This window comes from Macaca mulatta, chromosome 19, assembly GCF_049350105.2.
Source record: "Macaca mulatta isolate MMU2019108-1 chromosome 19, T2T-MMU8v2.0, whole genome shotgun sequence".
Classification (NCBI taxonomy): Eukaryota; Metazoa; Chordata; class Mammalia; order Primates; family Cercopithecidae; genus Macaca; species Macaca mulatta.
Window position 1 is genome coordinate 64344826 of NC_133424.1, and position 24378 is coordinate 64369203.

The window sequence follows — 24378 nt, forward strand, 5'->3', positions numbered from 1 at the left end:
ACATGGTCTTTTTGTGCACAAGTACATCAAGGAAAATTCAGAGCCCAAAGGTCGGCCTGCAACTATAAAGTCCCCAAGTTCTCTATCTCTTTGCTTTCTTTTCTGCCTGCTTGAAGTCTACTGTTACTTTTCTACTAAGATAAAATCCACTGTTTGCCATTTCTTTTTGTTACTCTTTTTGAAAACCAATGAGTTTCTACTAATATCTCATGGCTGGAGTTCTGAAGTAAAAGCTATATGATCTTTGGTTATATGAGAATGTATGTTTGTGCTAATGTGTTTGTACACATATTCTGTTGTGTTTTGGACACAAGGTAACAAATTAGCTTAAAGAGTACTCATAAATTAAATAATATGCCAAAATGTTTTTCAAGTTCACATGACTTAAGTAAAATCTTTAATAACTTAGCTTTAAAAGTATTGGTAAAGCCGGGCATGGTGGCTCAAGCCTATAATCCCAGCACTTTGGGAGGCCAAGGCGGGTGGATCACGAGGTCAGGAGATCGAGACCATCCTGGCTAACATGGTGAAACCCTGTCTCTACTAAAAATACAAAAAACTAGCCAGGCGTGGTGGCGGGCGCCTGTAGTCCCAGCTACTCGGAGGCTGAGGCGGGAGAATGGCGTGAACCCAGGAGGTGGAGCTTGCAGTGAGCCGAGATCGCGCCACTGCACTCCAGCCTGGGCGACACAGCAAGACTCTGTCTCAAAAAAATAAAATAAAATAAAATAAAATAAAATAAAAGTATTGGTAAAATAGGCCAGGCACGGTGGCTCATGCCTGTAATCCCAGCACTTTGGGAGGCTGAGGCAGACAGATCACCTGAGGTCAGGAGTTTGAGACCAGCCTGGCCAACATGGTGAAACCCCATCTCTACTAAAACTACAAAAATTCACCAGGCATGGTGGTGGGCACCTGTAACCCCAGCTACTCGGGAGGCTGAGGTGGGAGAATCTCTTGAACACAGGGGAGGCAGAGGTTGCAGTGAGCCGAGATCATGCCACAGAACTCCAACCTGGGCAAAAGGGCAAGACTCTATTTCAAAAAAAAAAAAAAAAAGTATTGGTAAAATAATATTAGAAACATCTTAAGAATTGCCAGCATACATTTTTGTTTGCACTTATTGATGAAGAAATGTCATACTTATCCCTGCCAAATACTACTGAGGCAGGAAAATAGCAGAGAGAATTGGAGTTTGGATAAAGGGTGGAATGAGTAGGAGCAGAAGCAAGGTGAAGAGGTGGGTGCCCAAGCATGTCATGAATGGTCTATGTAAGTCATTAATAAGGGGATTTATGAAAAAAAAAACTTTTATATTTCAAGTTGTATATAAATTAAGGGGAAACTATAATGGCATTTCTAGTGACTGGGTTTTGATCTTTAAAAAAATCACTTATAGACTAAATAACTGGATCAAAATACAAAATTTTCCTAAGGTATTGCTTTACTCTTAATAAACTGCAAGACATTATAATTTTTTTTACAAAAAGTTCAACTTTTAATGTGTCTTGCTGTTTGCAGCTTTCTCTCTTTTAAAAGGCATGAAATAATAACTCTATCCTTCAACTAATTTTCAGCTGTAAGTTTTTTTCTTTTAGTTTCTAACTGTTGTGGCCTCATGCCAACAACGACGAAATGGTTTATCCTAGAGGTGTAAAGGAAAAGTTTCCTTTCAATGTAATATTCCCCATAGGAAACAGCAGTTGCACTGCAGAAGGTCTTTTCTTTTGTCTTTCAATAACTGGCCTAATAAACAGGTATTACACTTTATCAAAATAATTCCTATGTCATTATTACTAAGTTTGGTTTGGTTAGAAAAAACTAAGATTAAAAATTTTTTTTTAAATTAAGGTTATTACATCCACGTAATTTTCTGTATGTGGTTTTTTTTTTTTTTTTAAGACAGTCTCACTTTGTCACTCAAGCTGGAGTGTAGTGGCATAATCTTGGCTCACTGCAACCTTGTCTCATGGGTTCAAGGGATTCTTGTGCCTCAGCCTCCTCAATAGCTGCAATTACAGGCACACACCACCATGCCCAGATAATTTTTTTGCATTTTTAGTAAAAATGAGGTTTCGCCATGTTAGCCAGGCTGGTGGCAAACTCCTCACCTCAAGTGATCTGCCCACCTTGGCCTGCCAAAGTACTAGGATTACAGGTGTCAGCCACCATGCCTGGCCTGTATGTGCTTTTAAAGTCCTTGTGTCACTAAGTTACAGGGCGTTGACGCCTGGGTCTAAAAAGGACACCAAGTCCTCCTAAATCTTAAACACTGACAGCAGTTAAAGCCTCATCTTCAGACCTAATAGAAGATGCCAATCAAAATAAACTGTGTTCGTGAGACACAGGACAAGAAAGTAAAACTATTCAACTCCTCAAGGCCCAGGGGCTATTACAGCAGAGATGGGCACATGAAATTGTAAGAGCTTACCTAGAAAGATAAAACAAGTTCAGTTTCTCTACAAATTAACCATTGATGTCAAAGGCACACTGATGCAAGACCAGCATATGAGCCTCTGTGTCAGATTAACAAGGTTTTCTTGGAGTATTGACCCACTCCTTGATAAAGATTATAACGGTTGTAAAAAGGCTTATGGAAATCATATCTTATGGGCAAGATGATTAAAATTTTAGATTGTTTATAAAATTTTGAATAACAAATTCAATTGGCCTCATGCTCTCTTTATTAGGGCTTACTGTTTGAGAAATTAAGTGTCCTCTCTCAAAAAATAAAGGTTTTTCCCTTTTTTTGAAATCTTTGTGTATCACTTTGGTTAAATGAAGGACTTACTTTACAATGACCTATGATCCTATTTTGTGATACTAAGCACTTTAAAGTTTGTCAAATATTTTTTGTCAAATTTTAAATTGGGTCCTCATTAATCTTTTGATATTAGTTCCCTAAAGTCCAAAAGAGACACATTCAGTTTATTTGGTATAAAAATCATACAGAAAGCATTGTCATACAGAAAGCTTCAGCCCCCCGAGGAGCTGGGACTATAGGCGCCTGCCACCTTGCCTGGCTAATTTTTCTTACTTTTAGTAGAGACGGGGTTTCACCGTGTAAGGCAGGATGGTCTCGATCTCCTGACCTCGTGATCCACCCGCCTCAGCCTCCCAAAGTGCTGGGATTACAGGCGTGAGCCAGCATGCCTGGCCGAACATTTGATTTTTTTTTTTTTTTTTTTTTTTGAGACGGAGTCTCGTGCTGTCACCCAGGCTGGAGTGCAGTGGCCGGATCTCAGCTCACTGCAAGCTCCGCCTCCCGGGTTCACGCCATTCTCCTGCCTCCACCTCCCGAGTAGCTGGGACTACAGGCATCCGCCACCTCGGCCGGCTAGTTTTTTGTATTTTTTAGTAGAGACGGGGTTTCACCGTGTTAACCAGGATGGTCTCGATCTCCTGACCTCGTGATCCGCCCGTCTCGGCCTCCCAAAGTGCTGGGATTACAGGCTTGAGCCACCGCGCCCGGCCCGAACATTTGATTTTTTAAAAAGTCTTACTACATTTGTTACATTTGTAAGGTAGCTCTTCAGTATGAACACTCTGGTTTCCATTTCGATGTTCAGGTAAAAGCCTTACCACACACATTACATTTGTGTGGTTCGTCTCAAAGTTGTATATTTTGATGTCTAGTGAGTTCTGATGCCTGGGGAGAGTCTCCGGCACATACGTGTAGATTCTCTATCAGTATAAACTTCCTTATGTCCAATAGTGATTGAACTCTGGTAAAGGTTTTGCCACACTTTTCTCATTTGTAAAGCACCTCTGCACTTTGAATTATCTATAGATCCACAAGTTTTGATCTTTGAATAGAATTATTGCCACACATACTGCGCTTCAGTAATTTCTCTCCAATATGTATATTCTTTTTTTCCTTTTCTTTCTTTTTTTTTTGAGACAGAGTCTTGCTGTATCACCCAGGCTGGAGTGCAGTGGTGTGATTTTGGCTCACTGCAACCTCCACCTCCTGGGTTCAAGCAATTCTCCTGCCTCAGCCTCCCAAGTAGCTGGGACTATGGGCACACGCCACCATGCCTAGCTAATTTTTTGTATTTTAGTAGAGACGGGGTTTCACTCTGTTGCCCAGGCTGGTCTCACACTCCTGAGCTCAGGCAATCTGTGCACCTCAGCCTCCCAAAGTGCTAGGATTACAGGCGAGAGCCACTGCGCCCAGCCTTCCAGTATGTACGTTCTTATGACGAGTGAGTAGTGAACACTACCTTAAAACTTAGCTACGTTTACTGCATGTATAAATGTATTGGGCCATATTTGAATTGCTATAAAGAAATACCTGAAGCTGGGTAATTTATAAAGAAGTTTAATTGAATCACAGTTCTGCAGGCTTTACAGGAAACATAGTGCTGGCATCTGCTCACCTTCTGAGGAAGCCTCGGGAATGTTAAAATCATGGTAGAAGGAAAAGGGGGAGTGGGCATATCACATGGCAAGAATAGGAACAAGAGAGAGGGAGGTTCCATACACTTTTTCTTTTCTTTTCTTTTTTTTGAGACAGGGTCTCACTGTCAGCCAGGCTGGAGTGTACTGGCACAATCTTGGCTCACTGCAACCTCTGTCTCCTGGGTTCCAGCGATTCTCATGCTTCAGCCTCCTGAGTAGCTGGGATTACAGGCCTGCATCACCATGCCTGGCTAAGTTTTGTATTTCAGTAGAGACAAGGTTTCACCATGTTGACCAGCCTGGTCTTGAACACCTGGCCACAAGTGATCTGCCCACTTCAACCTCCCTAAATGCTGGGATTACAGGCATGAGCCACCATGCCTGAACTGCCGTACACTTTTAACCAACAAGATCTCAGCCGGGCTTGGTGACTCACGCCTATAATCCCAGCACTTTGGGAGGTTGAGGTAGACAGATCATGAGGTCAAGAAATTAAGACCATCCTGGCAAAAATGGTGAAAATCCGTCTCTACTAAAAATACAAAAATTAGTCAGGCATGGTGGTGTGCGCATGTAGTACCAGCTACTCAGGGAAACTGAGGCAGGAGAATCACTTGAACCTGGGAGGCAGAGGTTGCAGTGAGCTGAGATCATGCCACTGCATTCCAGCCTGGTGACAGAGACAGACTTCGTCTCAAAAAAACAAAACAAACAAACAAAAAAACAAGATCTCACCAGAACTCACTATCCCAAGAAGAGCAAAAACCAGGTGGTACTAAACCACTCTTGAGAAATTCACTCCTGTGATCCAGTCATCTCCCACTAGGCCCCACCTCCAATACGGGGGATTAAAATTCCACATGAGGTTCAGACAGAAGCGTCAAATATACAAACTATACCTGTAAATGTGAATTATTTGAACCCAGAAGTTAGGAGAACATCTAAAGGCGTTTCCACATTGAGTTTTGTTGTCAGATTCTCTCCAGTATGTTTTGTCTGATGTTTAGTGAGGCCTGAGCGACTAATGAAAGATTTGCCACACTCATTACATTTATAAGGTTTTTCTCCAGAATGAATTATTTGGTGTTTGTTGAGGCAAGAAAACCGTCCAAAGGCCTTGCCACATTCAATACATTTGTATGGCTTCTCTCCAGTGTGATTTCTTTGATGGTACACCAGCTTTGACCTTTCAATAAAAGCTTTACCACATTCATTACATTTGTAAGGTTTGTCTCCAGTATGCATTTTCTGATGATTAACCAGAATTGAACGTACTCTAAAGGCTTTGCCACACTCATTACACATGTAAGGTTTCTCTCCAGTATGAATACTCCGATGGCGTGCTAGTGTTGATTGATGACGAAAGACCTTGCCACATTCATTACATTTGTAAGGTTTCTCTCCAGTATGAATTCTCCGATGCCTTGCAAGGTTCGAAGTGGAATTAAAGACCTGGCCACATTCAATACATTTGTATGGCATCTCTCCAGTATGCCTTCTCTGATGGTACGTCAGGCCTGTTATATGACTAAAAGTTCTACCACAATGGCTACATTTGTGTGGTTTCTCCCCAGTAGGATTTCTGTGATATCTTGCAAGTTTTGAACTTTGGATAAATGCCCCTCCAAACTCATTACAATTGTAAGGTTTCTCTCCAGTATGAATTATCAGATGTTTAGTGAGGCTTGATCGCTGAGTATAGGCTTTGCCACAATCATTACATTTGTAAGGTTTCTCTCCGGTATGAATTTTCCGATGACGTGCTAGGCATGAGTAGTAACTGAAGACCTTACCACATTCATTACATTGAAAAGGCTTCTCTCCAGTATGAATTCTCTTATGATTTGAAAGGTTTCCACTGTCATTGAAGACCTTGCCACACACATTACATTTGTAAGGTTTCTGCCCAGTATGAATTCTTAGATGACGTGCTAGGCATGAGTAGTTCCTGAAGACTGTGCCACATTCATTACATTGGAAAGGTTTCTCTCCCGTGTGTATTCTCTTATGGATTGAAAGGTTTCCACTGTAATTGAAGACCTTGCCACACACATTACATTTGTAAGGTTGCTCCCCAGTATGAATTCTTAAATGTCTTACAAGGCATGAATTTTCACTAAAGACCTTTCCACATTCACTGCATTGGTAACGTTTCTCTCTAGTATGAATTATCTTATGTCGAGTGAGTAATGACCCCTGTTTAAAGGCTTTGCCACATTTATCACATTTGTAAGGTTTCTCTCCAGTATGAATTCTCCGATGCCCCGCAAGATGTGAAGTCTGACTGAAGACCTTGCCACATTCATTGCATTTGTAAGGTTTCTCTCCAGTATGACTTCTCTGGTGCCTTGCAAGTTGTGAACGTTGACTGAAGACCTTGTCACATACATCACACGTATATGGTTTCTCTCCTGTATGGATTATCTGATGTGTAGTGAGGCTTGAGCTCCGTTTAAAGGTTTTGCCACACTCGCTACACTTGTAAGGTTTGTTTCCACTATGAACTGTCTGATGAGTTGCCAGGTTGGAACTTTGACTAAAGGACTTTCCACATATGTTGCATTTGTATGGTTTCTCTCCAGTGTGGATTCTCTGGTGGTTTACAAGATTTGAATTCTGCCTAAAGACCTTGCCACATATGTCACATTGATATGGTTTCTCTCCTGTATGGATTATCTGATGTGTAGTGAGGCATGAGCCTTGTTTGAAGGTTTTCCCACACACATTACATTTGTAAGGTTTCTCGCCAGTGTGAATCCTTTGATGTATTGCAAGGTTGTAACTTTGACTAAAGGACTTGCCACATTCGTTACATTTGTATGGTTTCTCTCCCGTGTGACTTCTCCAGTGATTTACAAGATCAGAATTTTGTCTGAAGATCTTGCCACATACATCACATTGACATGGCTTCCCCCTTGTATGGACTATCTGATGTATTGTTAGTAGTGAGCCCCGATGAAAGGCTTTGCCACATTCGTTGCATTTGTAAGGTTTCTCTGTAGTATGCACCATCTGATGGTTAATAAGACTTGAAGACACTCTAAAGGCTTTGCCACACTCATTACATATGTAAGGTTTTTCCCTAATGTGTGTTTTCTCAAGTTGGGTGGGTAATGACAGTTGCAAAAACTCATTCCCATATTTTTTAGAAATGTTGATTTGGACACTTGGAAGAATTCTTTGAAGTGGTGAGACTAGGGAACCATTATTAACTGTCTTCTCAGATTGGTTACATTCATAAATTTTCCCTTCAGTTTGAAATTTCTGCAGTTCAGTCAGATGTGAGTGAAAGCTTAATGGAAGCTGATTTTCAATACATTTGTTTTCTACATCCTCTTGACTATGTTGACCACTTTTACCAGTAAGATTGTTTTTATAGGTCATTGGCACTTCTTTATTATTTATTTCACCATCTTTCCATTGAAACTCAAGGTCCTGTAGATTTTTCTGGATTTCCCTTAAGTAAAAATTTTCAATATCATAACATTCATGTCTTTCCAGCATCACTGTTTGGAATTTTTCTCCTGTATTACTGTTTCCTATTGGTGGTAATTCCTTGGTCATACATTTAGGAAGGATACCTACAAAATATAATGAACATAGGGTTTTTTTTGTTGTTTTTTTGTTTTTTGGGTTTTTTTTTGAGACAGAGTCTTGCTCTGTTGCCCAGGCTGGAGCAGAGTGGCACAATCTTGGCTCACTGCGACCTCTACCTCCTGGGTTCAAGCTATTCTTCTGCCTCAGCCTCCTGAGTAGCTGGGACTACAGGTGCATGCCACCACACCTGGCTAATTTTTGTATTTTTAGTAGAGGCAGGGTTTCACCATATTAGCCAGGCTGGTCTCAAACTCCTGACCTCGTGATCTGCCCACTTCAGCCTCCCAAAGTGCTGGGATTACAGGCATGAGTGAGCCACTGTACCTGGCTGAACATGGGTTTTACAAATAACTAGTATTATTTGTTTTTGTTTGTTTGTTTTTAAATAACTACTATTCATAAATATTTTATATTGAAAACATACTACACTAAAAGTAACGTTTATACTAGACAGTTACCAAACTTTACCACAGTGATCTTCTATTTTTACAAATAAAAAAGGAGTAGAATTCTTCAGTAAAGAAACACTAATCACATGTAATTCAAATTAATTTTAAGGAAGTCTAGTTTCAAACATTCAATGACCAAAAGACTCATGTCGTGCAAACATATATATTAGCACTAAAAGAAGTATTTTTCCACCATGCCCCCAAATCATACACCAACTGGCAGCAAACATATGGCTCTCTCAGAAGAAAAAACAGTTATATATATATTTACTTCATATTTATTGTGCACAAATAAATGTCAAATTACAGCTAAATATCAACAAGTTCAACTAATTAATGATCTACGTAAATGGCAAGCTAAATTATAAATCAAAAATAGTACTGGGAAAATGAGAAAGAATTTTTTGAAGTTATAAAACTAAGTTATTTTTCTGAATACTTATTATATAGGTATTAAACCTGTTCTAAAACTACCTATTTCTGGCTGGGTGCGGTGGCTCCCACCTGTAATCCCAGCTCTTGGAGGCCAAGGTGGGTAGATCACGGGGTAAGGAGTTTGAGACCAGCCTGGCCAACATGATGAAACTCTGTCTCTACTAAAAATACAAAAATTAGCCGGGCATGGTGGTGGGCACCTGTAATCCCAGCTACTCAGGAGGCTGAGGTAGGAGAATTGCTTGAACCCGGGAGACAGAGGTTGTAGTGAGCTGAGATTGCACCACAGCATTCCAGTCTGGGTGACAGAGCAAGACTCTGTCTCGGAAAAACAAACTAACAAAAAACTATCTATTTCCATAAAAAAATAGACATTTGCAACACTAACAAGCAATGCAAGTCAGCTATATTGACTTATGTCTGCCAAAACTCATATGTTAGGGTCCTAATCCTCAATGTAGTATTATTTGGAGGAGTGAAAACTTTGGGAGGCAATTAGGTCAGCATGGTAGGTAGAATTTCAGGAATGGAATAGGAATTAGAATAGATGTGAAAAAGCTTTTGCTTTTTGCATGACAATCCTTCTGCCATGTGAGGACACAGAAAGAGTTAGCCATGATACACCAGGAAAAGGGCCCACACCAGGAACCAAAGTGACTGGCTCTGACATGTGGACTGCTCATCACCCAGATCTGTGAAAAGTGAATTTCTGTTGTTCAAACCACCCTATCTATGGTATCTGCTATACCTAGCCACATTAAGTTAAAGCTAATATGCCATCTCATTATAAACATGAAATAATGTTGATATACCTTATTAAACTAAGAGACTTCTGAGTCTTTACTATAGAACATGCAATATTCCAAGCTAGCAAACAGCACTAACTTGTTTTTAAAAATCTTAAGATAAATTATCACTATTTTACAAATAAGGACAGTAAGTCTGCCCATAGGATTTATGTATCTACACCCAAATTACAAAGAAAGTAAGACGTGAACCTGGGTTTCCAGTATCAAACATGTTTTTAAATAAAACTGGTCAAACAGGCAGTTCAGATAACTGGTCACCCAAATACCAAGAGTGTAGAAAGAAATACTTCAAGAGCTGGCCGGTCGCGGTGGTTCACGCCTGTAATCCCAGCACTTTGGGAGGCCGAGGCAGGTGGATCATGAGGTCAGGAGATCGAGACCATCCTGGCTAACACAGTGAAACTCCGTCTCTACTTAAATATACAAAAAATTAGCCAAGTGTAGTGGTGAGTACCTGTATTCCCAGCTACTCAGGAGGCTGAGGCAGGAGAATGGCGTGAACCCGGCAGGCGGAGCTTGCAGTGAGCCGAGATGGCGCCACTGCACTCCAGCCTGGGCAACAGAGTGAGACTCTGTCTCAAAAAAAGAAAAAAAACAGAAATACTTCAAGAGCCAAGGTGTGTTGCCAAAACATTATTCAGTCATCCTTCATGAATAACGGTATCTGAGTCATCATCCCCTGCACATATTGATGTAGGCAGTGTTCTCAGAAAGTTGTCAAGTGAATGAGTAGGCGTCATCCCTTACACGCTGAGTGTAGTGTGGAAGGTGAGGGAGTTCTGCAATAATGGGAGTGTAAAATTAATACGCTAGTAAGTGACTGGGTAGTCCATCTGGACCAAAGTAATATGTTCAGAAGAGGAAGGGAGGAGGAAGGGCATGAGGGGAGGGGAAAGAGTTATGAGCATGGGGCAGCAGGGTTTGTGCTTGCAGAGCTGTGGGTATATACTTGCCTAAAGAATAGTTAAAATTCTGACTTTGGAAGAAAACAGAAAGACTTATTTAGAAGTAACGCAGTGACTCACATCTATAATCCTAGCAATTTAGCAGGCCAAGGTGGGCAGACTACTGAGCTCATGAGTTTGAGACCATCCTGGGTGAAACCCCATCACTACTAAAATACAAAAAATTAGCCGGGTGTGGTGGTGTGAGCCTGTAGTCCCAGCTACTCAGGAGGCTGAGGTAGGAGAATTGCTTGAACTCGGGAGGCGGAGGTTGCAGTGAGCTGAGTTCATGCCACTGCACTCCAGCCTGGGCGACTGTGGGCGGCAAGCCACCCAGGTGCTGAGGCAACAGACCGAGGGCACGAGCTGTTTCAGTATAATAAAATACATAAAATAACAAGAGTTATACTAGATATAGATCACAGATATGATTATATGTAAGTATCACTAATCATTAGTTTGTAGTAATTACTCTTTATGCAAATATTATAATAATCCTCGCTCTACAATCATAACCTAGGAAAAGCCAGGCCATACAGAGACAGGAGCTGAAGGGACATGGTGAGAAGTGACCAGAAGACAAGAGTGTGAGCCTTCTGTCACAACCTGACAGGGCCACTACAGGGCTCCTTGGTCTAGAGGTAACGCCAGCGTGTGGGAAGACGCCCATTGCCAAGAGGACTGTGGCCTAGTAGTAGCGTCAGTGCCAAGGAAAAACACCCGCTACCTTTCCCCGGGGGAGTTTAGAGAAGACTCTACTCCACCACCTCTTGTGGAGGGCTTGACATCAGTCAGGCCCACCCGCAGTTATCCGGAGGCCTAACCGTCTCCCTGTGATGCTGTGTTTCAGTGGTCACCCTCCTGGTCCACTTTCATGTTCCATCCTGTATACCTGGCTCTGCCTTCTAGATAGCAGTAGCAAAATTAGTGAAAGTACTAAAAGTCTCTAATATATAGAGACTATACATCAGAAATAATGGCGTAAGCTGTCTGCTGTCTCTCTCTCTCTCTGCCTCGGCTGCCAAACAGGGAAGGACCCGCTGTCCAGCGGACACGTGACCCACGTGACCTTACCTATCATTGGAGATGGCTCACACTCCTTATCCTGCCCCCTTGTCTTGTATCCAATAAACAACAGCACAGCCTGGCATTCGGGGCCACTACGGGACTCCGCGTCTTGGTGGTAGTGGTCCCCTGGGCCCAGCTGTCTTTTCTTTTATCTCGTTGTCTTGTGTCTTTATTTCTACGATCTCTCGTCTCTGCACATGGGGAGAAAAACCCACCGACCCTGTGGGACTAGTCCCTACAGGTGACAAAGCTAGACTCTGTCTCCATTAAAAAAAAAAAAAAAAAAAAGTAGCATTATACTGACTAATACTTAAATATGGGAATTATACTATGGGCACAGGACAACAAGGGAAGATATTCCAAAAGGAGGTAGTGTGATGATATGGGAAGTGAAAGTCCAGATGCAGCATTATGAAGCTTTTTATCTGTGAGTCAACAAGGCTTCAGTTTCAGTCAAATGACGGATAGGGCTCCCAAGAGAGAAAACACAAAAATGCACAAGGGCAGATCTTAACTTCTAGAGCAAAATTATGCTTACCCAGGAAGACCAGGTTCCTGTAGTTCTCCAACATCACATCCCAGTACAAAGCTTTCTGCACAGGGTCCAGGGATTTCCACTCCTCCTGAGAGAATTCTATGGCTACATCTCTGAATGTCAAAGGTCCCTGAAAAGAAAAACACATTTCAACAAGGAGCAATGGGAGAGCTCTTATCTATACATAAAATGACAAGAGGAGAGAACTGTCACATCAATTTGATTGAAGTGTGTGTTTTCACATATCCACGCAGGGTATCTGTGAGAAAGTCATGTGTCCCTAATTTTAGCTTGTTATAAAATTCAACAGGAGGTTATATCCTGTAAATCAGTGTACACTTCTCATTTTTGTGTATAATGCAAGAAATACACAAAGAAATGAATAAGTGCTTATGTGTATAAGTGTTAGATATTATGTTCAATATATCAACTGAATGTCCAGATAAGCTAGTATAAGAGTTGTGTCTTCGAGATGACAATGTCCATAGCAGCTTTAAAGAAAGGTCAGAAACTAAAAACTGTGATGACCAGAGCAACAGCAATGACTAAAGTTTTGAAACACTCCCCATGTGCTGGGCATTACTCCAAATGCTTTACATGTTCTAATTCAAATAACAACATAATAGATAGATAGAGAGAGAGAGAGAGATTTTTTTCCCATGTTACTACGAGACAACTATGTCACAGAAAATGCTAAAAAGTCACCTAGGTCAACAACCTAAAAATGGCAGAGCAGGCATCTGAACCCAGATGTCTGAGAATGAGTCTTGAATCAAAAGAAACAAACAGTTAAATCATGGTGACAGTATGTCATAGTCTCTCTGTGCTGCTGTACTGAGTAAAACAGACTGGGTAATTTATGAAGAATAGAAATGTATTTCTCATGATTCTGCTGGCTGGGATATCCAAGATCAAGGTGCCAGCAGGACTGATGTCTGGTGAGGGATGATCCCTGCTTCCAAGATGATCTTGTTGCTTCGTAGGGGACGAATGCTGTGTCCCCCACATGACAGAAGGGACAGAAGGGCCAAAAAGTAGTGAACTCCGTAGAATAAGCCTTTTGATATATCATTGACGAGAACACCATACCCACTGATAAAGGCCGACTTCTCGTGACCCAATCTCCTCCTAAAGGCCATGCCTCATAATATTTAAAGATTGGGCACTGGGGATTAAGTTTCAACATGAATTGCGGAGGAGGAAAAAAAAAACTCAGACCATAGCATTCCACCCCGGCCCCCCCAATTGATGTACTTCTCACAGACAAAATACATTCTATCCCAATGGCTCCCAAAGCCTTATTTCTACAACCAATTCAAAAGCCTATAGTCTAGAGTTGTACCTAACTATGATCTAAATCAGATATGGGTGAGACTCAAATGTGCATTTCATCCGAAGGCAAACTGCTCTCTAGTTGTGAACCTATGAAATCAAACGAGTTATGTGCTTCCAAAATACAATGGTGGGGCAGACACAGGTTAGATATTTCAATTCCAAAAGAGAGAAACAGGAAACAAGGGGTAGCTGTTCCCATGTGAGGCTGAAACCCAACAGGGCACATACATTAAATACTAAGGCTTGACAATAATCTCTGACTCCATGTCCCACCTTCTAGACATCCTGGAGTAGAGGTTGGGTCCCAACATCCTGGGGATCCCTGTCTCACTGGTTTTGTTGGGATCACCCCACATGGACGTTCTCACAGTGCCTGCAGCTCTCCTGAGCTGGAATCACATACCGGTGACTCTACAGTTTTGGGGTCTTATCGGTGGCCCTGCTCCCAGGGCTTTACTGGACCTTATCCTAACAGGGACTCTGAAATTGGCCCTGCCTCCACAGCTAGAACTGAGCATTGCCCTAGTAGGGACTTCCAGGGACAGCCTCACTCCTACAGCATTTCTATGCCTAGGCTCCAAGGATCTCTGAGGCATTCTTTGAAATCTAGATGGAAGTAGCCATGAGTCCACATCTCATGCCCTCTGCACACTTTTAGTTACCACTGTGTTCATGTTGCCAAGGTTTACAGTTTGTGTGTTGTAACCGACCTCGATCCCTGGTGGACTGAACAAAAGGGGCAAACACGGGAACAAAAGACAAAGACAAAAGAGTATATTTGGAAGAAGGGGTCGGGGGCACCTTGCCTCTAGTGGACAAAAGCCCTAAGCTTTTTCAGCCCTCCAAATTTATTAGGTCAAAGAGATAACCAAAAGGGGCGGTGATTGTCGGTAACTGTCAGTCAGTCCTTTGGATCACAGCAGGCTTGCAAGACTGCATCATTCGACCAATAAGCACTAGATTTCCCAGAGATAACTTCAAGGAGCCCAGCGCCAGGGAGTGATGGCCCTCAGCAAACTTGGTGGCAGGTGCAGTCGTGAGTTTGCTCACATCCTGCATTCATGATAAACAGTTTGCTGTTTGATCATATAGCCTCCAGTGGAATGCTGAGTTGATCACGATCCCTTTGGCCTTTTTGGCTCCCAACAGTGTGTGCCCTCTGGAGTGGTGGCTGGTCTGCACCTGGTCCCACGTCAGCCACAGATGGGGTAGCTAAGGACCTCTGCTCTGAAATACAGAGATCACAGATCTGAGGTATCGGAGTTCCCATGTCCAAAGGGCACCCCGGGCCACTCCCTTGAAACTATTCTGCCCTCAAGGCCCTGGCACTCTGAACCTACAATGGGCACAGCAGTCTCAAAGATCTCTAAAATGCCTTTGGGATGATTCTCCCATTGTCTCAATAATCAGGTCCTGGCTTACTTCTATCCATACTAATCTCCTTGTCCAAGGCCACTTGGCTACACCCCTCTTGGTTTTCTCTCCTAAATACACTTTTAATTCTTTACATGGCCAGGCTGAGAATTTTCCAAATCTTTACATTGGGCTTTGAAAACAAATTGTTTTTAATTCATTTTTCTCTCCTCCCATTTTCCTATAAACAGTTCAGAGAAGCCATGCAGCAACCTGAACAATTTGCTTTGAGAATGTTTCTGCCAAACATCTTAGTTCATCACTCTTAAATTCTGCTTTCCACAGCCCGGGTGCAGTCGTTCACTCCTGTAATCCCAGCACTTTGGGAGGCTGAGGTAGGCGGATCACGAGGTCGAGAGATCGAAACCATCCTGGCCAACGTGGTAAAACCCTGTCTCTACTAAAAATTCAAGATGAGATTTGGGTGGAGACACAACCAAAGCCATATCAATTCGTTTCTGTCTTGCCTGAATATAATGACTGAAAGGAACAGGATGAAAGGTTAGGGGCCACTGCAAAAAAGGATGATTGACATAAACCAGTGTGTGCAGTAACACATAAAGACACTAGGTAAGATCTAGTACCATAGCTGACTGCAGCACAAGAGTCGTCAATAGCACAGACAGATAACAGGGGAGCTTCTGAGTAGAAACCAGCAAACCTCTTCAATTAGGACATGACAAGCAAAGGCCCAGAGAGGGCACAATCCCCAGTTAGAAAATTATCATTCTGTGTGTGTTGTTGTTGTAGTAGTTGTTTTAGATGGATCATTCTACTGAACTCCAGCCTGGGCAATACAGTAAAACCCTTCCGCAAAAAAAGAAAAGAAAAGAAAAGAAAGGAAGGGAGGGAGGAAAGAAAAAGAGAGAAGGAAAGAAAAAGTGAGAAAGAAAGAGAGAAATGGCCAGGTGCAGTGGCTCATGCCTATAATCCTAGCACTTTGGGGAGCAGAGGAGGGCAAATCACCTGAGGTCAGGAGTTTGGGACCAGCCTGTCTAACATGGTGAAATCCAATTTCTACTAAAAATACAAAAAATTAGCCAGGCATGGTGGTGCGTGCTTGTAATCCCAGCTGCTCAGGAGACTAAGGTAGGAGAATCACTTGAACCCAGGAGGCGGAGATTGTGGTGAGCCAAGATCACACCATCGCACTCCAGCCTGGACAACAAGAGTGACACTCTGTCTCAAAAAAAAAAAAAAAAAAAAAGAGAGAGAGAGAAAGAGAGAAAGAAAGAAGGAAGGAAGGAGGGAGGGAGGGAGGGAGAGACAGAGAAAGAGAGAGAAAGACAGACTAAAGCTAAAAATAGAGTAACTGAGTTGAAATAGTCACTAGATGAGTTCAACAGAGCTGACTTAGGCAGAAGAAGGAAGTGGTGAACTCAAAGCGGATTTTGACAGGGAGAGAAACAAGAACTACAAAAAACAAAACAAAATGAGGAGAGCATAAGGGGCTCATGGCAAACCATCAAGCACCGAGAACATATGTATTCTGGGAGTCCAATAAATAATGTGAATATATCTAACATTACTTAAGTGTAAGTAAACAAACAAGCTTTACTGAAAGGCATAATATAATCAAAGGCTGGGTTCCATGTCTCATGCCTGTAATCCCAGCACTTCTGGAGGCTAAGGCAAGCAGATCACTTGAGGTCAGTTTGAGTGGTCAACATGGTGAAACCTCCTCTCTCCTAAAAATACAAAAAAATTAGCTGGGTGTGGTGGTGAGTGCCTATAGTCCCAGCTGCTCAGAAAGCTGAGGCAGGAGGATCCCTTAAACCTGGGAGGCGGAGATTGCAGTCAACCCAGATCATGCCACTGCACTGAAGCCTGGGCAACGGAGCCAGACTTCATCACCAAAAAATAAGATTCATGCAAAGAAAATGTCAGCAAGAAAACCTTAGATCTAAAAGAAACATAGTATTTTATAATCACACTGTGAGCCAGGCCTTCCAGAAAAACATAAAGCAAACATTTATTTATTTTTGCTTTTGTGGTATGCCATCCTAAAAGAGGCACTCACTCTTCGTTGTTTTTTTTTTTTTTTTTTTTGAGGCGGAGTCTCGCTCTGTCACCTAGGCTGGAGTGCAGTGGTGCAATCTCGGCTCACTGCAAGCTCCGCCTCCCGGGTTCAGGCCATTCTCCTGCCTCAGCCTCCCGAGTAACTGGGACTACAGGCGCCCACCACCTCGCCCGGCTAGTTTTTTGTACTTTTTAGTAGAGACGGGGTTTCACCGTGTTAGCCAGGATGGTCTCGATCTCCTGATCTCGTGATCCGCCCGTCTCGGCCTCCCAGAGTGCTGGGATTACAGGCTTGAGCCACCGCGCCTGGCCGAGGCACTCACTCTTTAAACTGCCCAACCCGGAGGAAACATCAGACATCTGTGGTGAAGATAGCATGCATACAGGCAGCCACGGTGACATTCTTTGTAAAACAGTAAAAGAAAAACGGTAAAAAAGAAAAAAGGTTAAAAAAAGCGAAAAACGGTAAAAGACCCATACGTCTTCATCTAGGGATTGTTCCAAAGAGGATGCAAAACAAACTATTAGTGTTTATTAACATAAAAATATGTACACTTCAAAACGTGCAAAATAAAATTTCACAGCAGAACATTCACTGAAGAATTGTTTTCTGAAATCTCATGATGACGTGTAAATGCAACTCGACACCTCTCACTGACTATTGCCACAGAACCTACAACAGTAGCTCCCCATGGAAACATGAGGGATGGTGGATGATGTGATAGGGAAAGGAAACTGGGTTTCCCCAGGATGGGCACTTGAAAGAGTGATCATTTCCTCCAGGATGGTGCATTTCCTGCTTTGCTAGATCTGGCAAGATTCCCCACTACCCTGAGCTGCAAAGGGACCCTCTCCCACCAACATCACATCAGATTTCCCACTCATTTAAACAAAACCTGCTACTATGTTTCTTTTAGATTTTGAAGATCTAGGGAAAATGACAACTCTCTGTATTTCCATTTCATTATTTTGTAGAAATCAAAATAAAATAATCCTCATTCATTGCGCAATTTTTTTTTCTGCATTCTAGGAGCCATTTCATATTCTGTAGTTAAATTTTTGGAATATATATGCCTTAATGTTCTTTTTTTATTTTTATTTTTATTTTTTTTTTGGAGACAGAGTCTAGCTCTGTCGCCCATGCTGTAGTGCAATGGTGCGATCTCAGCTCACTACAACCTCTGCCTCCTGGGTTCAAGGGATTCTCCTGCCTCAGCCTCCCAAGTAGGTGGAACTACAGGCATGCGCCACCATGCCGAGCTAATTTTTGCATTTTTAGCAGAGATGGGGTTGGCCAGGCTGGTCTCTAACTCATGACCTCGTGATCCGCCTGCCTTGGCCTTCCAAAGTGCTGGGATTACAGGCATGAGCCACTGCGCCTAGTCAATGTCCTTTTTTTTTTTTTTTTTTTTTTTGAGACGGAGTCTCGCTCTGTCGCCCAGGCTGGAGTGCAGTGGCCGGATCTCAGCTCACTGCAAGCTCCACCTCCCGAGTAGCTGGGACTACAGGCGCCCGCCACCTCGCCTGGCTAGTTTTTTGTATTTTTTTTAGTAGAGACGGGGTTTCACTGTGTTAGCCAGGATGGTCTCCATCTCCGACCTCGTGATCCGCCCGTCTCGGCCTCCCAAAGTGCTGGGATTACAGGCTTGAGCCACCACGCCCGGCCCAATGTCCTTTTTTTAGATTATAAATTTTTTTTAGCATAAAACTGAAACGTTTCCTTGATGTCCCATGTTTTATGTTTGCTCATAAATTTTATGGTGTATGTAAGGTATACAACATGATATTACAGTACAGATAGTAAAAAAGTCACTATAGTTTAACACATTAACATATCCATCATCTCACAGGTACCCTTTTTTTTTTTTTTTTGACACGGAGTATTGCTCTGTCGCTGAGGCTGGAGTGCAGTGGTGTGATCTCCACTCACTGCAACCTCTGCCCCCGGGGTTCAAGCAATTCTCTGCCTCAGCCTCCCAAGTAGCTGGGATTACAGGCACCTGCCACCATGCCTGGCTAATTTTTGTATTTTTAGTAGAGACAGGGTTTCCCCATCTTGGCCAGCCTGGTCTTGAACTCCTGACCTCTTGATCCACCTGCCTCAGCCTCCCAAAGTGCTGGGATTACAGGCGTGAGCCACCATGCCTGGCCCAGTACCCTTTTTTTTTTTTGACAAGAACAGTTAAAATCTAACATAGCATCAATTACATATATAATAAAATATTATTTTCCTGTCGTCTTCATGTTATGCCACCTTTTTAATGCCTAAACTGCATCTCTGCTTGGATTTTACTGCAAATAAATACATTATGCGATGTTTAAAATAAAAGAAATATGATGTTCAGTAATAATTGGTGGAATGAGAGAATTTGGCTCCATCTTCACTAATAACAAAGAAGTTCTGCTCCTACATCTGAGCAAAATTATAACCTTTTTAGATAAAACAACTGCTACTAGGAGTCCCAGCATGAACACCACAGTCTCTGTAGGATGGATATGCTGACAATGGCTAAATGAATCTGACATTCAGGTTGATTTTATATTTTAAAATCAATGATAGGCCGGACACGGTGGCTCATGCCTATAATCCCAGCATTTTGGGAGGCCGAGGTGGTCTTGAAGACCACCTGACCAACATGGTGAAATGCCATCTCTACTAAAAATACAAAAATTAGTCAGTCGTGGTGGCACATGCCTGTAATCCCAGCTACTCAGGAGGCTGAGGCACGAGAATCACTTGAACCAGGGAGGTGAAGGTTGCAGTGAGCCGAGATCGCACCATTGCACTCCAGCCTGGGCAACAAGAATGAAACTCCGTCTCAAAAAAAAAAAAAAAAAAAGATAAAATAAAACACCCTTTATCACTGATGCATGTATCTAATTGTCCATTCCATTCCCAGTCATTAAGATTTTGAAGTTAGAAACAGTGACTCATTCATACAGCTTCAAATGTAGTATAAAATTAGGCAGAAAAGATCTCCCCTGACACACTCTTTTCCAGAATTGATGAGGTATTGTGCACATTAATATGTGCCTTCCGCATGCAGCTTCTCTACTTCTGGTCTACAGAGAGCTGACTGCATCCTGCTTTTGCCTCTAAACGATCTCTGCTGCCAACAGCTCTGACACTGTGGGGCTCATACCCTGTCTCCATCCGTGTCTGGGTGTGAGCTGCTCCCAGGACCATGCCCAGCAGAGCCTCTTCCCAAGTTAATGTCACTGGGTCTCGGTGAGATAGAATCTAAGTGAGATGAGAGAAACTGAGGGAAGGCATGGGTGAATGGCAGTAAACACGTCAGGCAGGATGCTTCAGACTCAGAGAAGATTCGCAACTCCAATGCATCGCATTTCAAAAAGGAAGGAGACAGAATGATCCACTAAGAATATCATTTTACCTGTGTAAGAGCCATCCCTGACTCCTTTTCTTTCCTGTTCTTCCTCTTCTGGGCTGCTCTCTCAGTCAGTATAATTACTTCTTTACAAGTCAAATCTGAAAGTGAAAAATCTGTCGTTTAATGCTTGGAAACAACACATTCCTTTCTGTGCTACAACCATGCCCACAGGAAAGACCTCAGCATGTGGAGAGGCAGCCCACTGCACCAGGGGGATGCAAGGATAATAAATTCCTAAACAAAGACCAAGTGGCCTGGCATGGTGGCTCACGCCTATAATCCCAGCATTTTAGGAGGCAGAGGCGGGCGGATCAACTGAGGTCAGGAGTTTGAGAGCATCCTGGACAACATAGTGAAACTCCGTCTCTACTAAAAATACAAAAATTAGCTGGGCGTGGTGGCAGGTGCCTGTAGTCCCAGCTACTCGGGAGGCTGAGGCAGGAGAATGGCGTGAACGCGGGAGGCGGAGCTTGCAGTGAGCCAAGATCGCGCCACTGCACTCCAGCCTGGGCGACAGAGCGAGACTCCGTCTCAAAAAATAAATAAATAAAGGAACTACAAAGAAAAAAGTAGGCTGGGCGCAGTGGCTCATGCCTGTAATCCCAGCACTTTAGGAGGCCAAGGCCAGTGGATCACCTGAGTTTGGGAGTTTGAGACCAGCCTGACCAATATGGAGAAACTCCATCTCTACTAAAAATACAAAATTAGCCAGGCGTAGTGGCACATACCTATAATCCCAGGTACTTGGGAGGCTGAGGTAGGAGAATTGCTTGAACCTGGGAGGCAGAGACTGCAGTGATCCGAGATGGCTCCATTGCACTCCAGCCTGGGCAACAAGAGTGAAACTCCGTCTCAAACAAAAAAAAAGAAAAAACAAAAAAGAAAATCCATTACAAAAAAATAAGACTCTCTTGGGCCGGGCGCGGTGGCTCAAGCCTGTAATCCCAGCACTTTGGGAGGCCGAGACGGGTGGATCACAAGGTCAGGAGATCGAGACCATCCTGGCTAACATGGTGAAACCCCATCTCTACTAAAAAATACAAAAAACTAGCCGGGCGAGGTGGCGGGCGCCTGTAGTCCCAGCTACTCGGGAGGCTGAGGCAGGAGAATGGTGTGAACCCGGGAGGCGGAGCTTGCAGTGAGCTGAGATCCGGCCACTGCACTCCAGCCTGGGCGACAGAGCAAGACTCCGTCTCAAAAAAAAAAAAAAAAATAAGACTCTCAATACTCCTACAAAGACATACCTTGTAGGCCTGATGTGGTGGCTTCCCATCTGTAATCACAGCACTCTGAAAGGCTGAGGCAGAAGGAATGCTTGAGCCTGGGCGGTTGAGGCTGCAGTGAGCGGAGATCATGGCACTGTACTCTAGTCTGACAGAGCAAGACCCTGTTTCAGAAAAGAAAAAAAAAAAAACAAAGACATACCTTGTAGTGAGAGTGACAGTCATTTATTGCCCCATTTCTCATTCACTCTATCCTCTACTCTATCCCAGGGAAGAAAAGAGTTACCACAAATGACTGAATTTAAATGCCCTCTGGCTAAACAGAAATTCTAAATATCTTTTGATACAAATAAATACAAAATGCACAAGCCTTACAGAAAAGAGTGGTAATTTTCATCCTCATGATTACAATTTAAAGAAAAAAATTTTAGAGTGTAAAGTCACAAAGCAGAATATTACAACCACCATCCATATCCAATCAACTCATCACTCATCTGGATAGGGTCCTCTCCCACTTTCTTCACTACTACGTGTTTCCCTCTCGCATGCTGCATCTTTCCTCCCCTTTTCTGTTCTCCTCTTTTATGTCTGTTCTGCCCAATAGTCGGCAACTTACTTCACCTCTTGGAACTCTTCCTCCCCAATCTTTCTGATTGTCCCCAATCTCCACGTATTTCTGCCTCTTTTTCCCCATCTAAGCTCCCTCTCTGCTCTGCTTGTTAAATTCCCTCTTACCTGTTACAGCTCCTTTGTTCCCACTCTCTAGCACCCCCAACTTCCTAGGCTTCCTCCCTGCTGCGGCTCTCTCTCTACTCTGCTTGTCACCCACTGCCCTCTCTTTCAGTTCCAGCACCACGTAGCTCTGTCAGCCACGGCTCCAACTCTTTTACCTTCTCCCCACTGTCTGTCTGCAGTGCCTCCTCCTTTGCCGCCCCACTCTATTTTGCTGCCCTTCATCTCTCTGAAGGTCCCCTTTTTTTCTAAATGTCTCTATGTGCTTTTCTCCCCCTGCTTCTTTCTCCATTCGTTCTCTTTCACTCTTGCTATCTCTCTGCAAATCCCTAAATTATCATCCATTTTGCCGTGTATTTATGGGTCTCCCTCATTCTCTTCGGTTTTTCCTTTTGCTTCGTCGTTCCCTGTCTTTTCCTCTCCTGATCCCTCTCACCCACACATTCAGTAGGACAGGGGAGGAATAAGATGCCCAACTCCCGGAAGAGCACATTTTCCAGTAGAGTAAAATTTGGGAAGGAAGAACACTGGGTATCACAAGACAGACTCAGGTCACCTGCCCCAACGGGGGGATCAGGAAAAGCAGTGGCTGTGAAGGGGAAGCCTGGGGAGCGGAAGGACCCGGCGTGAGGAGGATACTAGGTGGCGCCGGGGTACGGTGTCTCAGGACAGGGAGGGTCTGCAGAATCCCAGGACCTGGGAGGAGAAGAGGCTCCTTCAGGAGCCGGACGGCGGGCGCTCCCCTCCAGGGGCTGACGAGGGAGGAACTCGGGGGTCGCGACGAGTGGGAATCCACCTCCCGAGTGAGGGCTCGACTTGGTGCAGGGCCGAAGCAGAGGTCAGTAAGGGTTTTAAGCAGGAACACGACCTGAGTGGGGTTGTCTACGTGGTCCTAAGGCAGAAAGGCAGGGAGCAAGGAACAGCCGCAGAGAGATTTTTAAACCGAAAGGAAAGCAATTATCAGACTTACTTGGGGCGAAGGGGCTGTTGCTGGTATTTTAAGGTCCGTAGCGATCCCCAGGAAACGGGTATGGACAAGGGAAGACCGCCAAGTGCACGTTGGATTCACGTAGACCCGGCGAAGCAAATGTTTAGTCCAGGTAGTCGGAAACTGACGCGCAGCGCTGTGACCGTTTCCCCGCGCGATCTGCTTCCGGGTGTGCAGGAAGCTTCACGAGAGGAGAAAAAAAGACTCAGAAGCCTGGGGCGGTGGAGGGTCCTGGGTGGGGTGCGACCCGCAAGGGAAGGAGCAGAAAGACGGACCTGATTTGGGAACCCTGAAAGGGTGGGGCAGGCTCATGCGGTAGTGGGCGGGGCCAGGCGGGCAAGGCAGGACGGGCGGTGTGGGCGGGACCTGTTTGGTGGGCGGGGTCTGTTATTCCCTCTGCCTTCAGCCCACCGAGTCTTTGTTCTCCTGATTTGGGAGTATTGGTGACTGTTTCTTGTCCTGTGAAGCGGTGTTACTTCCTGCCTATTTTAAGTTAATGTTTTAGACTTTAAGGTCAAAGTTTAAAGTTGTGGTCCACTTCTGTTGGAAACTAAGATGTTTTCTTCTTGTCAAGTTGAACTGATTTAGGTCAAAATCGATTTTTGCGAGCCTGGTGGACTCCATCGGGTCTTGCCAGTGAGGCTGAAGTCAGTAAGGCTGAAGTTACTCAGTAGTCAGGGAACTAGGATATCCGTGAAGATTTGATGTGCAGCCGTGGCTGGATCCAGGAACCTAGAAGACATTATGCCAAGCGAATTGTGCTAGATACAGAAAGATAAATCCTGCATGCGTTTACTTACATGTGCAATCTACAAACATCAAAATCACAGTAACAGAGTAGAAGGGTGGTTTCCAGGGCTGACGGTCTATCCTATGCCTGTCCCACCGTTGTATTTTGGAAGCAAATAACTTCTTTGGCTTCACAGTTTCACAGCTGGACAGAAATTTTGCCTCAGGATGAACCACACTTTGAGTCTCACCCATATGTGATTCAGATAATATTTGGATGATATTTGGGCCTTAGAGTTTGATACTGAA

At 43.6% G+C, this 24378-nt stretch overlaps 1 protein-coding gene across 25 annotated transcripts; it reads right to left on the reverse strand.

Moving 5' to 3' along the window:
• Nucleotides 1–561: 561 nt before the first annotated feature.
• On the reverse strand, nt 562–23660 carry ZNF836 (zinc finger protein 836). 25 transcript variants are annotated; one of them, XR_013410166.1, is made up of 8 exons: nt 23616–23660; nt 23323–23521; nt 21642–21784; nt 21126–21223; nt 20401–20495; nt 12242–12368; nt 5090–7982; nt 4306–4535 (listed from the first exon to the last, which is right to left on the reverse strand). XR_013410166.1 is itself a non-coding variant. In XM_077981201.1 (7 exons), exons 3-7 carry the CDS (start codon nt 21668–21670, stop codon nt 5314–5316), a joined length of 3018 nt encoding a protein of 1005 aa, XP_077837327.1. In that variant the 5' UTR covers nt 21671–21784; nt 23323–23521; nt 23616–23660; the 3' UTR covers nt 4306–5313. The 25 variants fall into 25 exon arrangements, 5 of the variants coding, with proteins under 5 accessions (XP_077837327.1, XP_077837329.1, XP_077837328.1 ...); XR_013410162.1 differs by having other exon boundaries at nt 4306–4564; nt 5061–7982; XR_013410155.1 differs by having other exon boundaries at nt 4306–4754; nt 4944–7982.
• Between the last annotated feature and the right edge of the window lie 718 nt (nt 23661–24378).

Coding starts and splice junctions, on each gene's coding strand:
- ZNF836 (XM_077981201.1), bottom strand. CDS start 21,670: ATGGGAAGCCACCACATCAGGCCTACAAG. Junction 21,224..21,641: donor CACCACATCAGGCCTACAAG/GTATGTCTTTGT, acceptor CTTGTTGCCCAG/GCTGGAGTGCAATGGAGCCA. Junction 12,369..20,400: donor CAGGGATGGCTCTTACACAG/GTAAAATGATAT, acceptor TTTTCTTTTCAG/GGACCTTTGACATTCAGAGA.